This window comes from Urocampus carinirostris, chromosome 7 (genome assembly GCF_059441175.1).
Source record: "Urocampus carinirostris isolate Australia breed hairy pipefish chromosome 7, RoL_Ucar_1.0, whole genome shotgun sequence".
Classification (NCBI taxonomy): domain Eukaryota; kingdom Metazoa; phylum Chordata; class Actinopteri; order Syngnathiformes; family Syngnathidae; genus Urocampus; species Urocampus carinirostris.
This window is the reverse complement of record NC_142355.1, coordinates 36,923,636-36,937,272: the sequence shown is the minus strand read 5'-3', so window position 1 is coordinate 36,937,272 and position 13,637 is coordinate 36,923,636. Positions and strand designations below refer to the sequence as shown.

Genomic DNA, 13,637 nt, shown 5'->3' with positions numbered 1-13,637 from the left:
TGGTCGCCGCCATGTTTGTCTGTCACACTGTGCTCTGTGACACTGGCCCTCGCTCGCACCAGAAAACACAGTGCCATCTAGTGGTCAAATGACACACTGGGGCTTTAATCTCTGCCCCCAAAACAAGTTAGCGTCCAAATGTCCCAAATTGTTCCAAAAGTGGAGCAAAAATGTGTTTGTTGCTTTTTTTTTGGAACTTATTGTTGAGAGAGCCGGATTAAAAAAATCTGATGGGCCATATGTGTCCTACAAGACGTAGTTTGCCCACCTTGCCTTAACCCCTTAACAGTAAAGTTTGCCTAGAATCCCTATCCAACACGTATCCAAAGTAAATGGTATGCTGTTCTTGAACTGTTGGGATAATATGGACGCTTTTGCTTTCTTTTGAAAGCTAACACTCTCAAGTTTTGTCCCAAACTAAAATTATCACAGCAAGTGCTACTATCATTGAGTCATCTAAGTTAAAACACACAGAAATAGAGGGTTTTTATTCTCTCTTGAATATTGCAATATTTGCAATTAAATGCCTGCAGATGAGTGTAGCATGAGCATCTTAGCTGGTGAGACAAAAGCTTGAAGCCTTACCAGGTACCTTTTCAAATTTGATCACAATCTGAAAAACTAAAGATTGTATTTTACACATTTTTCTAAGGGTAGGTTTCGCCGTTTCCAAAAGTGGCCAATTGGAGACAACAAGTTTAAAGCTATAAAAACTCTGCAACTTTGTCCAATTTTTAGACATTTTGAAAGAGTTGTGAATGTTTGACTTCTCTTTCCAGAAGTCACTCAATGATTGTGCACTGCACGTAATAATGTTGTGTAAAAATGAATCACGAGTGGCGTCGTGTGTGTTTATTCTTAGGGTCTAATTTGAATACACGGCGTATATCTGCGTATCCTTCTTTTCAGAATTCATTGGCTAACCAATCTGTTTCGGTTACTACTGGCTAGACTTTTACGAAGATAAAGGAGGTCATGTCTGTTTATCAACACAGGCCCTTGTAGGTCAATGCGGGCTGTGGACCGTGTAAAAACCTGCTATTGAGAGTTGTGTCAATCAAAAGGTCAGAGGCTAAGGGCCATGTCGGGAACAATTTTTCGAGTCTGTCTAGTTGTAAAAGGAAATTGTATGGCGAAACAGATTAAAACGAGGAACGTCCAATGATGCAGAAAGGCTTTTAGGCGGATTTTTTTCATGTGTTGGCATTATCGTGTGTTTTGGAGTCAATATTTTACACGGTTGGATTCTATGGATTGTCCTGGATGTGACGATGCCATGTTTGCGGACATTCTACTCATTTGATGACTGTCATCGGACGTCATTGGTTAAGCTAAGCTGGCTTTACAGTTTTCGGTTGCTCGTAATGTTTCTGTGACAAGTACATTTCGAAATGGTCAGAATAGCTTGAATCCCGAAAGTTTAAGCTTTTCACTGGTAGGTGGCAGGATGCATTTCAGTAACTGGTGACATAGTACAAGCACGTGTTTGGTTATCAACAGTCGTGCGGGGGCCCTTCAGAGCATTAAGGTTTTAAAGAATGACAAACTTGAAGGCGAACAATAGAAAATCAAGGTCGGCTGATTTTTTTTTGTAACCATTTTGAGCTTGGGAGCCTTTGTTTCATTTAACGAAAAAGGAAGACATAGCGCAGGAGTTGGATAGAGCTGGTAGTCAGTGGCTAACTTTAGCAACAACAAGACAGCTTCAGCTGGATATGCCCAGAGCAGCTGAAAAGAGTAACTATCTTGAGTTGGTCAGAGATGGTTGTAAGTGGCTAACTTAGCAAGCAAGATGAATTCACCTGAAGCGACTGAAAAGAACACTAACTGGAGTTGGTCAGAGCTGGTGAAAGTCAGGCTTATGAACAGTGTTCCCTCTAAGCTGCGCGCATGCGCAATTGCGCACTGCTCGCACATTCTCAGCGCACAAGAAAATCTAGCCAGCGCACAAAAATGAGGGCTCAAAATTACTAATTAAAAAGCGAGTCAAAGTTACAGTGCATAAAGGTAAAAATACACGGGTTCCCCTGACGTTGTGTCCTAAATGCGGTATTTTGAAGTCGAGTCGAAGGAGAACGAAGTTGAGTAAAGTTAGTAGAGTTTGTCGGGGAACCGGCTTCTTCGGCTCAGCTCACTAAAAGGAACCGGCTCTTTCGGGTCCTAAACGGCTCTTCGGGTTGTTTTTGCTTCTTTAATCCCAACATGACCAAATATTATGAAAAATTATGCACAAAATAACTTAAAGGAGGGGGGGAATAGAACAAAACAGAAAAAAATACCAAAATGAAAAAGTAGTGAAAAGCAGAGAAAAAGAAACAAAAGAGAAAAAAGAAGGAAAAATTTAGAAAAAAAGCCAGAAAAAAAGAAAAGAAAGAAATGTAGGAAAAAAAGTAAATAGAGAACAAAAAGAAAAAAGTAACAGCTCGGAAAAAATAAACACAATGAGATTTTTTTTTAAAGGAATTTTTAAAAAAAGTAGAAAAGAACCACGGAAAAAAGAAGAAAAAGTTTGCGTTGCATTCAAATAATTTCCAATTATATCAAGTAAATCTTCTTGCCAACATTGTACTTCCACTAAAAAATGTGATTAAGTACATTTCTGTATCTTACAACTGACTAAATAAGGCCCCAAAAATGTTAATATCATGCAACAAAATATATTAGGAAATAAAAAGAAATGGATATCTTGTGAAAGAATTGTAAGAACAAATGACGTTTGTAGGCCGTACAACCTTTGCAATAGTAAATGAGTCAATTCATTCAAAAGAGAAAAATAATTTTGCATTGCCGGAAACTCTGCAAAACGTAACTTGATGTCAAGTTTTGGACATGTTTGATAATGATTTAGTTGCCACACTTGGGATTATGGTTGCTCACTGTTGTTTCAAGCGCTGCTCAAAGACTTTGTGAGAACGCTCAGACCCGTGGAAAATTAGAGGGAACATTGCTTATGAATCATAATTGCTGATGAGTTGCTTCACTTTTGACCCAAAACTGGGTTATCTTTATTAGAGTTGGTTATTTTTCGAGAGTGTTTGTCCTGGGTGGGCAAACTACGGCATAAGCAGTTCATTTCGTCCGAGAACATTTTAGAAGCTTTTCCAGGAGGCGCGTGAAAGCAACAGAAAAGAAAGTCCTGCAGAGGAGGCGGGACTTTGCAGCCTTGGGAATCTTGACATCTGTGAATCAGTTCCTGACAATGCAACATGTCTTTTGTCTTTTTTCTCTCTCTCCCTTCAATCGTTTGACACGTTTCCCGTTTCTCCGATGGAAACAGATTGGCACCGTTTTGTGTCAAGAGAAAAAAAAAAAACCCAACCTCTCCCCCTCCCCCGATTGTCGATAAAGCTCATGTTCCGACACGGAAAGTATTGATTAAACAGATGGCTCCGCCCTCTCGCTCGCAAAAAAGGACCTCCCCCACCACCCCCGCCTGGCCCCATCTTCATTCAAAGGCCGTTTTGCTTCATTAAACGTGGCAGGCAAACGGATTAGCACTCGTTAAGTGGCGCCACTAATTGCTTCCGGATGCAATCAAATCAAGGATAGAGATTTTACCTTGCAGCCTCCTTGGCCCCCTCCTTTTCAAACAAATGCCGTTTGCCTGCCTAATCAACTGGAATTTGAGGAAATAAATGAATCGGCCACTTGGAAACTTCACGTTGGATTCCTTATTGCCAAATTGGTGGCCTTTTCTAACTCAAATAAACACTTTTACTGTATTAGTTTTTATTTATTACAATTTGTATTTGTGTCACAGTTGCCATGGGGCCCAATTGGCGCCAGCTGCGGCTTGTTGACAGATTGGCTTCCCTTCTATTTAAGCTCAGTGCTCTCACCCACCCTTTGTCAGTCCGTCAACAAACCTCTGCACCCGCAAGACGTGGGTTTTGACTTTGTCCAGTACCCTGTTTGTGTATCCCGTCTGGTATCGTTCACATCTATCTCATTCTGTCTGATCTCTGTCTCCAGTCTCCTATATCTGTTATCAATCCTGTCAGTTCCGTTCTGTCCGGTATCGTCACCATCTGTCCGGTATCGGCTCATGCAACTGGTATCGATCTCATTGGTCTCTGGCTTCCTGTTGTTCCACGCCAGACTTCTTACTTCTTCTGCCCAGCGATCGCCGAATCACTGGCATTTGTGTTAATGTGCATGACTGCCCCATTCGGGGCGGCAGTGGCTCAGGAGGTAGAGTGCTCGTCTTGGGATCAAGAGATCTCAGTTCGAATCCCGGCTCCTCCGTGTTACATGTCGAAGTGTCCTTGGGTAAGACACTGAACCCCTAATACCCCCAATATGCAGGTTAGCGCCTTACATGGCTGCAAGGCCGCTATTGGGAAATGTGAAGCACACTGTAAAGCGCTTTGGGAAGTCTTGACTTGAAAAGCGCTATATAAATGCAGATCATTTCATTTCATTTCCCGTAAAATGAAGCTTGTGTGAGAAACGTTACGCACCTGGGTTCTCCTGTTCCGGTTCATGACAATTTGCTACAAAAATATATATTATATGATCATAATTAACGATTTACTGTGGGCTGTAGTATAAACCGTTATAATTTCCTATGTCACCGATACAAAAGATGAAGATTTTTCTCCCACTACGAGGGCACCTTAAGTAATTTTAATCACAAATATATAGAGTAAGTGTTGCCAATATACAAGTGTGGCTTGTTTACTATTTACCCCATGTCTTCGGACTACAAATAATTACCGGTTTTCCTATAGAGCCAATATCGGCGGCGCCCTCTGTTGGCTGCGGCTGCATCGGCTCGCTACAACGGGTCAGGTGCAATCGACATTTCGTTCTGTGTACATTGTTACACAGAATGACAATACAAGGAAATTATTATTATTATTATTATAAAATATGTGTGGATTTTTTTAACCACCACCAGGGGCGCTCTAATTGCATACAATCACAAATACTGTATATGGGAGTAGCTTCTTTTTAATATGTTATTAAACAATTTAAGTCGTTACTTTATTTCCTGTGTGGCCAATACAAAAGAAGTGGATTTTTCTCCCGCCACGAGGAGCGCTCTGAGTAATTATAATCACAAATAAATATAGTGTGTGAGGCTTTTTTAGAACATCAATTATCAATTTTCTGTTATCTCTGGACCGAAAAAAAAACAACTTCATTTTTTATGCGGACAATAAAAATTGTGGATTTTTATTCCACCACTAGGAGTGCTCTAAGTGCTTAGAACAAGGGTCCTAATATGCATTTGTGAGAAATTATACATGCAAACATTTACATTTACATGTTACGTTTTATTTGATATTTCTTGGTAAAATATCATACAGTTAGCTGTAAGCAGTTAGCAACAGTAAGCTGAAAATATCCAAAATTGGGCCATGAGTGGAGCAAACACGTTTTTGCTACTTTTTTTTAGGTAACTTTTTCGGATTAAAAAGTCGAACAGGCTGTAGTTTTCTCCACCCCTGCGTTATACTCCTCCTTACAAAATAGTGGAAAAAAGTATGTTAATTTGTCCATAAGTAGCATAAAAACATGGTTTTTGTCCAGATTAAGAAACCTGATGGGCTGTGTGTGGCCTGTGAGCCCTAGTTGGCCCACCCCTGCCTTAAACTCCGCCCCCCAAAATAGTGAGCTGGAAAATATGGACGCTTTTGCTTTCTTTTGAAAGCTAACACTCTCAAGTTTTGTGATCAAAAGTTAATAAATAAAGCAAAAACGTTTTTGTTGTTCCTTTTAAGCTTGTTGGTCCGTATGCGCCACCTGACCCTTAGCTTGCACACCCCTGTATAATCTCCGCCTCACCAAAAATGGTTAGATAAAATCCATCCCAAATATGGCTAAAAATGGAGCAACTTTCCTGCAAACACCAGGCAGCAGAGACGCTCCACATCTACCTGGGCTGGTGGAACAGCACCAGCCCCTCGACCTGCGGCAGCATCAGGTGACCTCCACCCTGAGGAAGATCAAAACCTGCAAATCTGCACCACCTGACAAGGTGTCATGCTGAACCCTGAGAACATGCACTGACCAGCTAGCAGGAGGGTTCCTGGATATCTTCAACCCGTCCCTGCAGCTGTCCAAGGTTCCGGTAAGACTCGAATCTCCCACTCTATTCCCAGTACAGAAAAAGTCCCCCACCTTTCTTAATTATGACAGGCCACTTTGACCCCGGTGATAATGAAGTGCTTCGAGCAGATTCTTCTCAGGTACATCAGAGGCTTCATCCCCGCAGACCTCAACAGCCTACAGTTTGCTTACCGGTAGAATCGGCCCGTGGAGGATGCTGTCTCCATCATCCTTGCAATACACCATGACCCATCTACAGCAGGCAAACACATATGCCAGGCTGTTGTTTGTAGACTTTGGCTCAGTTTTCAACACAGTCATCCCAAACAAGATGGCGCAGACGCTCCACGCGGTGGGTCTGTCTGTGTCATTGTGCCACTAGATCAGGGACCTTCTCACATCAGGCCTCAGACCCAATACAGAGAGGAGATATAACAGCTTTCACAATGGTGTTCAGCAAACAACCAGGTGCTTAACACGATGTCCACTATGACCTACTTAACCAAGTAGGTCATAGTGGACTTCAGCAGGTCCAGAAAGACTGACCAGACTCAAGCGAGGGGACAAAATCAAGTTTCTGGGCCTTCCAATCACATCAGACCTCTACTGGTCTACAACCACTTGCCGCCTGGTGAAGAAGGCTCCGCAAAGAATGTTCTTCCTCACGATACTGAAACGGGCTGGTATCTCACCTGGGCCGCTCCTCAAGTTTTACAGAGCGACAATCAAGAGCATCCTCTGCCCAGTATGGCAGCTGCACGGTACAGGAGAGGAAAAGACTGGCGCGGGTGGTTGGTATTGCAAGGGGCATCATGGGCCATCCACTCCCTGATTTAGAATCCATCAATGCGGGCAAGTTAATTGGAGAGCAAAGGCCATTGCCATGGATTCCAGCCACCCGGGCCAGAGACTGTTTGTTTGTACCGCTTCCATAAGGAAAGTGGTACAGGAACATCTGCACCACCACCAATAGACCGAGAGACATTATTTCTCCCACAGCAGTAGAGTCCAGTATATATTCTATTAAGTTACGTCTTTTCAAAATTGGAACGACATTTTGTCTTTGGGCCAAACGTACTCATAAAAACGGCAATATATGGTTCGGGTCCCCGACCCCTGACTTATAGGCAGTGAACCACAGCACGACACACTTTATTACTCAGGCAAACCTCGATGTACCATAAAATCCGGACTATAGGGCGCAGCTGATTATATGCCGCACCCCGAAACTTTTTAAAGAAAAAAAACATTTTGTACATGCATAAGCCACACCTAACTAAAAGCCGTAAGTGCCCACATAGAAACATGAGATATTCACAAAGAAAGACGGTACAGAGAAGGAGTTTGAATAATATACGGTACCTTAACCCCTTAACGTTCCTCGGGCCTGCCTTTAGGCCTTTGGAAGATTTATAAATATATACGTGTCTATACAATGTCATCAGTCACTGGAATATGTCATGCCACATATCGTTTGAAAGCTTTAAATTCTTGAGATTCAAGATATGATGACCAAAAATATACTCATCAAATAAATATCACCATGAGTCTGAAACAAGATACTAGAAAACTGTAAAGCCGAGGTAACTCACCATTACGTACCGTGGCCGACTTCAACTTCTTTGAAGGACTGCGAAAATGGCGATGTTACATCAAGGAGAATCGATAGAATCAAACCGTGTCAAATATTGACTCCAAAACTCACGATAATGGCGACAGATAAATAGGAATCCGCTTTAAACACATCTGCTTCGTTGTACGTTGCTTCTTGAAATGACATCTGAGCCCTTTACTGTTACCTGTGGTGTTCCGCAGGGTTCAGTACTTGGCCCCCTTCTTTTCAGCATTTACATGCTTCCATTCAGTGATATTATTCACAAGTATAATATCAGATTCCATTGCTATGCAGATGACACTCAATTATTTCTTCCGATGGAGGAATCTGCCACACTAAACTGTGGAAATTTGGAGGCCTACCTCACTTAGATAAAAGAATGGATGTCACTCAACTTCTTGCGCCTTAACTCTGAGAAGACCGAAACGCTAGTTATTGGTCCATCTAAATGACGTGACTTGTTCTCAAAAACGTCTCTGAACATTGACAAATGTAATATCACCCAGAGTGACTCAGTCAAAAATGTAGGAGTCATATTTGACCCCGATCTGGTCTACTAGTGATCCCAAGAGCCAAGAAGAGATCCGCAGGTTGGAGCGCGTTCTCCATTCGGGCCCCGGTGCTGTGGAATGCTCTACCCCCTGAGATTTGATCTGCAACCTCAGTGGAAATGTTTAAATCCAAGCTTAAAACACACGGAGCTTTTATCGTCGCCGGCGACTTTAATCGGGCAAGTTTAAGGACTGTACTTCCCAAATTCATTCAATACGTGGACTGAGCAATTAGGGAAAAAACACTGGACCGTGTGTACAGTAAGATCAAACATCTAGTTGGATTCGCCCATCTCTGTCTGTCCCTCACCCCCTCATACACCCCCCCTCCGGAGGAAAACAAAGCCTATACAACAAGGACAGTACAAACATCTTCTTTGTTCCATTATCTCTTTGTTTTCCTTATCCTCACTGTGAAATGTGGAACTGGAGTGCCACGTCCAATTTCGTTGTCACAATATATCCCATGTTGTAACAATGACAATAAAAGTATATTCTATTCTATTCTATTCACTTCTATTTTATAGCATATGAATAACCTATATTTTATGTTGATGATATGTGTATTATTTGCCCTCATGTAGGTTTTAAATCAGGGGATGGTGTCATAATAGTCTGTAGTTTGCAATAGTCTTTGATATGTGCAGCCCTAGATGGTAAGGCGCCCGCTTTGAGACTGGGAGGTCGGTGGTTCGCGCCCCGGCCGAGTCATTCCTAAGACTTAAAAAGTGGTCGGCGGCGCCCTCTGTTGGCTGCGGCTGCATCGGCTCGCTACAACGGGTCAGGTGCAATCGACATTTCGTTCTGTGTACGTTGTTACACAGAATGACAATACAAGGAAATTATTATTATTATTATATTATTATTTAAGACTCTTTGTGATTAAGGGCATCACAAATAAACATGACTTGACTTAATCCATTCCTTGTTTCAGTTTAGACTCGTAAAATGATTCCCAGTATGGTAGTTAGCCCTCTCCTTTTGATGGACACCTGTTCCATGATGAGGGTCTGTTCATGCTAGTTTTATTCAAGCATAAAGCTCAAAGTTACATTAAACTTGGGTCTTCTTCCGCATATATTTTTAACGGGCGCCCCTGGTGGCCACTGGAAAAAAATGCATCAATTAGCCGCATCGTTGCATAAGTCCCAGGTTTGAAAGCTTGGGAAAAAAATGACTTATACTGTAGTCCGAATCATACGGTATATAGGGCGGCATTAGCTCAGGAGGTAGAGCGCTCGTCTTGAGATCGCAGGTTCGACTCCCGGCCTCCGTGTTATATGTCGAAGTGTCCTTGGGCAAGACACCGAATTCCTAATACCCCCAATAAGCAGGTCGGCGCCTTGCATGGCTGTGTGGCCGCTATTGGTGTGTGAGTGTGTGTGTGAATGGGTAAGTGTGAAGCACATTGTAAAGCGCTTTGGGAGGTCATTGACTTGAAAAGCGCTATATAAATGCAGACCATTTACCATTTACATTCTGTTTTGAACTACCTTTGTAAACACCAAGAGAATTTCATAGGCATTTTACGTTTAAGACAATCTTGACAAATGTGTTTTTAGCTACCCGCTGTTGTTCACACTTTTTGGACAGCATGCTGGTTTAAAAAAGCCAGAGTGTCCAAAAGAGGCCCACAAGCCATAGTTTGTTCACCCCTGCCTTAATCTGAAACCCCCCAAAAACATTTAAATGACCAAGATCTCAAATTGGGCCAAAAATGAAGCAAATGGACAGCAAAAAAGGTATTTGTGCACGTACCAGGCACGAGAAGGAGTCGTCCATGCGGTGGCGCAGCGTCTGCTTCTGAAGGATGGCGAAGAGGCGGGCGTGGTCGAAGCGGCACGGCGCCGCCGATGCAAACTCCTCTAGCGTCTGACGCTCGTTAGCAGCTAAACCTGAAAGAAAAACGAGATGTTGTCAAAAGGTCGGATATATGGTCACTACCGATCTGTGAATCGTTAAAAATGAGACAAAAATAAGACAAAGGCTTTTGCTTTGACTTATGTCCCTATCTGGAAAAAAAAATTAGAAAAAAAATATTCAGAACTATGTGATATTTTTAGGGTTGTAAATACATATTTTTTAATACTTTAATACCCCCCAATAAAAACGTTTTAAAATAAAAAAACAATCCAATTTTTAAAACAACAGATCATTTTTATCTATTTTCTTTAAACATAGAAATTGGTCTACCATGGTCATATCCCTAAAGAGGGGTGACCAACAGAAAGACAAACACATACAAAAATAAAGAAATTAAAAAAGGGAAAAAAATAGCAAAAAACACACACAAACATTTTTGACCATGGCCAACGCAAATGCCCAAACAAGTGAAGCACCTCGGCACCCAAGTCGGTCATGCTTTCGTCCCTGCAGATGAAACATGACACAAGAAAGCGGCCATGTCACTCGGGTCAGGGTGACACAACACACTCTTCTGTTTAACAGCAGGGCCCGACAGCTTTCACTGGTTTCCCCCTGCCGCATCTTAGAAGTGCCTTGCCCACCCTTAGACACATCTCCACTCATTCCTACATAGACATACTCTTTAGTTATTTTTATTTATTTAAAATAGTTTAGAAATACTTTTATAAACATTGGCCATTTTTTTTTGTTGCTTAACATAAAATTACACTTTTTTATCTGGAAAAAAAAAACATATTCGAAAATAAAATTAACCTTAAATTTGTATTACTCCTACTACTAATTCTAATAATACATTTTATCTTTCAAACGTCATTCTGGATCCCCAAGGTCACTGTATTCAGAATAAAAACAGTGATATTCATAAAAACAGAACTATAAATACAAAAAATTGAAAACAAAGTACAGAAAAAAATACTTTGTTTTAAAATCATGGAAGTAAGTATAACACACAGTATAAGTATAGGTGTTTTTAATAACCCTTATTTATTTATTTTTTTAAGTTAAGAACCCGTGCGTGCTGTGCCTAAATGAAGCCCCTATCAATCATTTAAAAACTCCCCCCTTTAATTTCATTTGTTCTTAATGACACCAAAAAAATAATAAAATATCAGATTTTATTATAGCACTTTTAAGATTTTCTCTCCTTCCAAGTGGCCCCTGAACGAAGAGGGTCCCTCGGTTCCCCCCTCCCCCGGGGCCGCCTCGAGCCCGACAGAGGTAATCGGGAGAGCCCGAGGCAACTAATCGATAACTTGATAAGTCTTTAAGACGGCGGTAGCCCACTTTCATTGTTGCGGGGGCGTCTCGGAACGCCATATGGGCCGGGCCCGAGCCCGGGCCCCCCTCCCCGGAGCGGATAATAGCCCCGAAGTTGAAGTTGACATTCATCGGCGGCGTCAATCAATAGCAGGCCCCTGGCGCCCCCGCTTTGTCTTTTACCTCATTTATTGGCTCACAATCGCGTCGCCGCTGCAAAAAAAGTGACCTACATCGCATTGGGGGCCCCCAGAAGCCTACGTCGTGTAGAAAGAAAATATTATTTCTTTATTTTAGGGATTTTTTTTTTTTTCAACCTTTATCGTTTTTACACTGTATTAGAACAAATCGGGATAAAAATTTGGAAATTGACCAAAAATGGAAGGATTTTTTTCAGGGACCTTTATAGTTACGGCACGCTGTTAGAAACAAGAAAAGTCGTAAATTGGCCCCCAAAAATTAGTTATGAAGTTGCATCAAAAATGAGAAAACTCAAAAAATAGCCACAAATGTTAGTTTTTTTTTTTAAAGTTATGACACTGTAGTGAAAACAATAAAACGAGTAAATTGACAAAATAAACAGAATTTTTTTATTCTAACCTTTAATTTGTATGCCTTTATTCCTTGTAAATCTGTATTGTTTTAGTGATGCCGGGGGCAGAAAAAAAAAAAAAATCAAGAATCCTCAAATATTTTTAGAATATATTTTGGGTAGTTTTATTTCTCTCCAAATATGAGTCTGTTCAATATTGGGGAAGATAGATTTCTATATAGATAGATGTCTAGAAAGCCATATATATGTCTAGATAGATGTCTAGATGTCTAGATAGATACTTCCCCGTAGGGAAATTCACACTTCCAGCAGTATCCTTGTGTTGAAAAATAAAAGATTTAGAATACAAAAATACCCAATATAGCGTGTTAATATTTGAATAAGGGTAAAAACAAATTGGCCCCGAACTCAAAAACTGGCCCAAATGCTAGTTTTTCCTCCTAATCTTGTTCATAGTTATGACACTGTATTGAAAACAAGAACTTGTCAATTGACAAAATGAAAATAAATATTTTTTTTTCTAACCTTGTTCATGCATGTTTTTTTGCCTTTAATTATTGTAGATCAGTGTATTTTAAAAAAAAATCTCTCTTTATCCCCTCAATATTTCCAAAACCCATCCATCCATCCATCGTCTTCTGCTTATCCGGGGTCGGATCGCGGGGGCAGCAGCCTTAACAGAGAAGCCCAGACGTCCCTATCCCCAGCCACTTCTTCCCAAGGTGTTCCCAGGCCAGCCTAGAGACATAGTCTTTCCAGCGTGTCCTGGGTCGTCCCCGTGGCCTCCTGCCGGTGGGACATGCCCGGAACACCTCCCGAGGAAGGCGTCCAGGAGGCATGCTTATCAGATGCCTGAGCCACCGCAACTGAGTCCTCTCAATGCGGAGGAGAAGTGGCTCTACACATAATCCCTCCCGGATGACTGTGCTTCTCATTTTATCTCTAAGGGAGAACCCAGAAACCCAGGAAACTCATTTCATTTCCAAAACATATTTAAACATGTGCGGTTTTAGCGATGCCGGGGAAGGGAAGGAAAAAAAAAATCAAGATTCGTACATATTTTTAGAATATATTTTTGGTGGTTTTATTTCTCATAAATGTGTTCATCACATCCACTACACAGCATCATCTCCAAACAGAAGAGCAGCTTCAGCGACAGACTGCTGTCACAGTCTTGTTCCACAGACAGACTGAGGAGATCATTTCTTCCTCATGCCATGAGGCTCTTTAACTCCACCCGGGGGAGTAAAAGCCCACATTAAACCCCACACTGATATTTGCATATTACCCTATTTTTATTACAGCGTGTATTTTATGTAGTACTATTTAAATATTGTATATCAACACGTTATATTGAGTATTTTTGTTTTCTATTTCTTTTATTTTATTATTATTTTATTTTTCAACAGAAGGATACTGCTGGAAGTGTGAATTTCCCTATGGGGATGAATAAAGTATCTATCTATCTATCTATCTCTATTTTTTTCTCTAAATATTGCATGCTGTTCATTCAATATTGTGAGAGAAAATATTTTAACAGGAAAAACACACATTTAAATTGTTTCTCTTCTGTTAACGTTATGGAATCTATGAACACTCTTTTGGGGGAAAATTATGATAGGTGGGTCCTCGAGGGTTCATCATTTTTTTAAACAAATAACGACACATTTATTGATTTAAG

General features: G+C 41.1%; 1 protein-coding gene across 1 annotated transcript in view; it reads right to left on the bottom strand.

The window, feature by feature from the left end:
• Positions 1-13,637, bottom strand: part of LOC148363222 (calcium-dependent secretion activator 2-like) — a 132,089-nt gene that overhangs the window by 72,757 nt on the left and 45,695 nt on the right. The window contains exon 12 of the mRNA XM_088340804.1: positions 9,979-10,115. Within this exon, the coding sequence (XP_088196930.1) occupies positions 9,979-10,115 (137 nt within the window). The remainder of the gene's footprint in view (positions 1-9,978; positions 10,116-13,637) is intronic.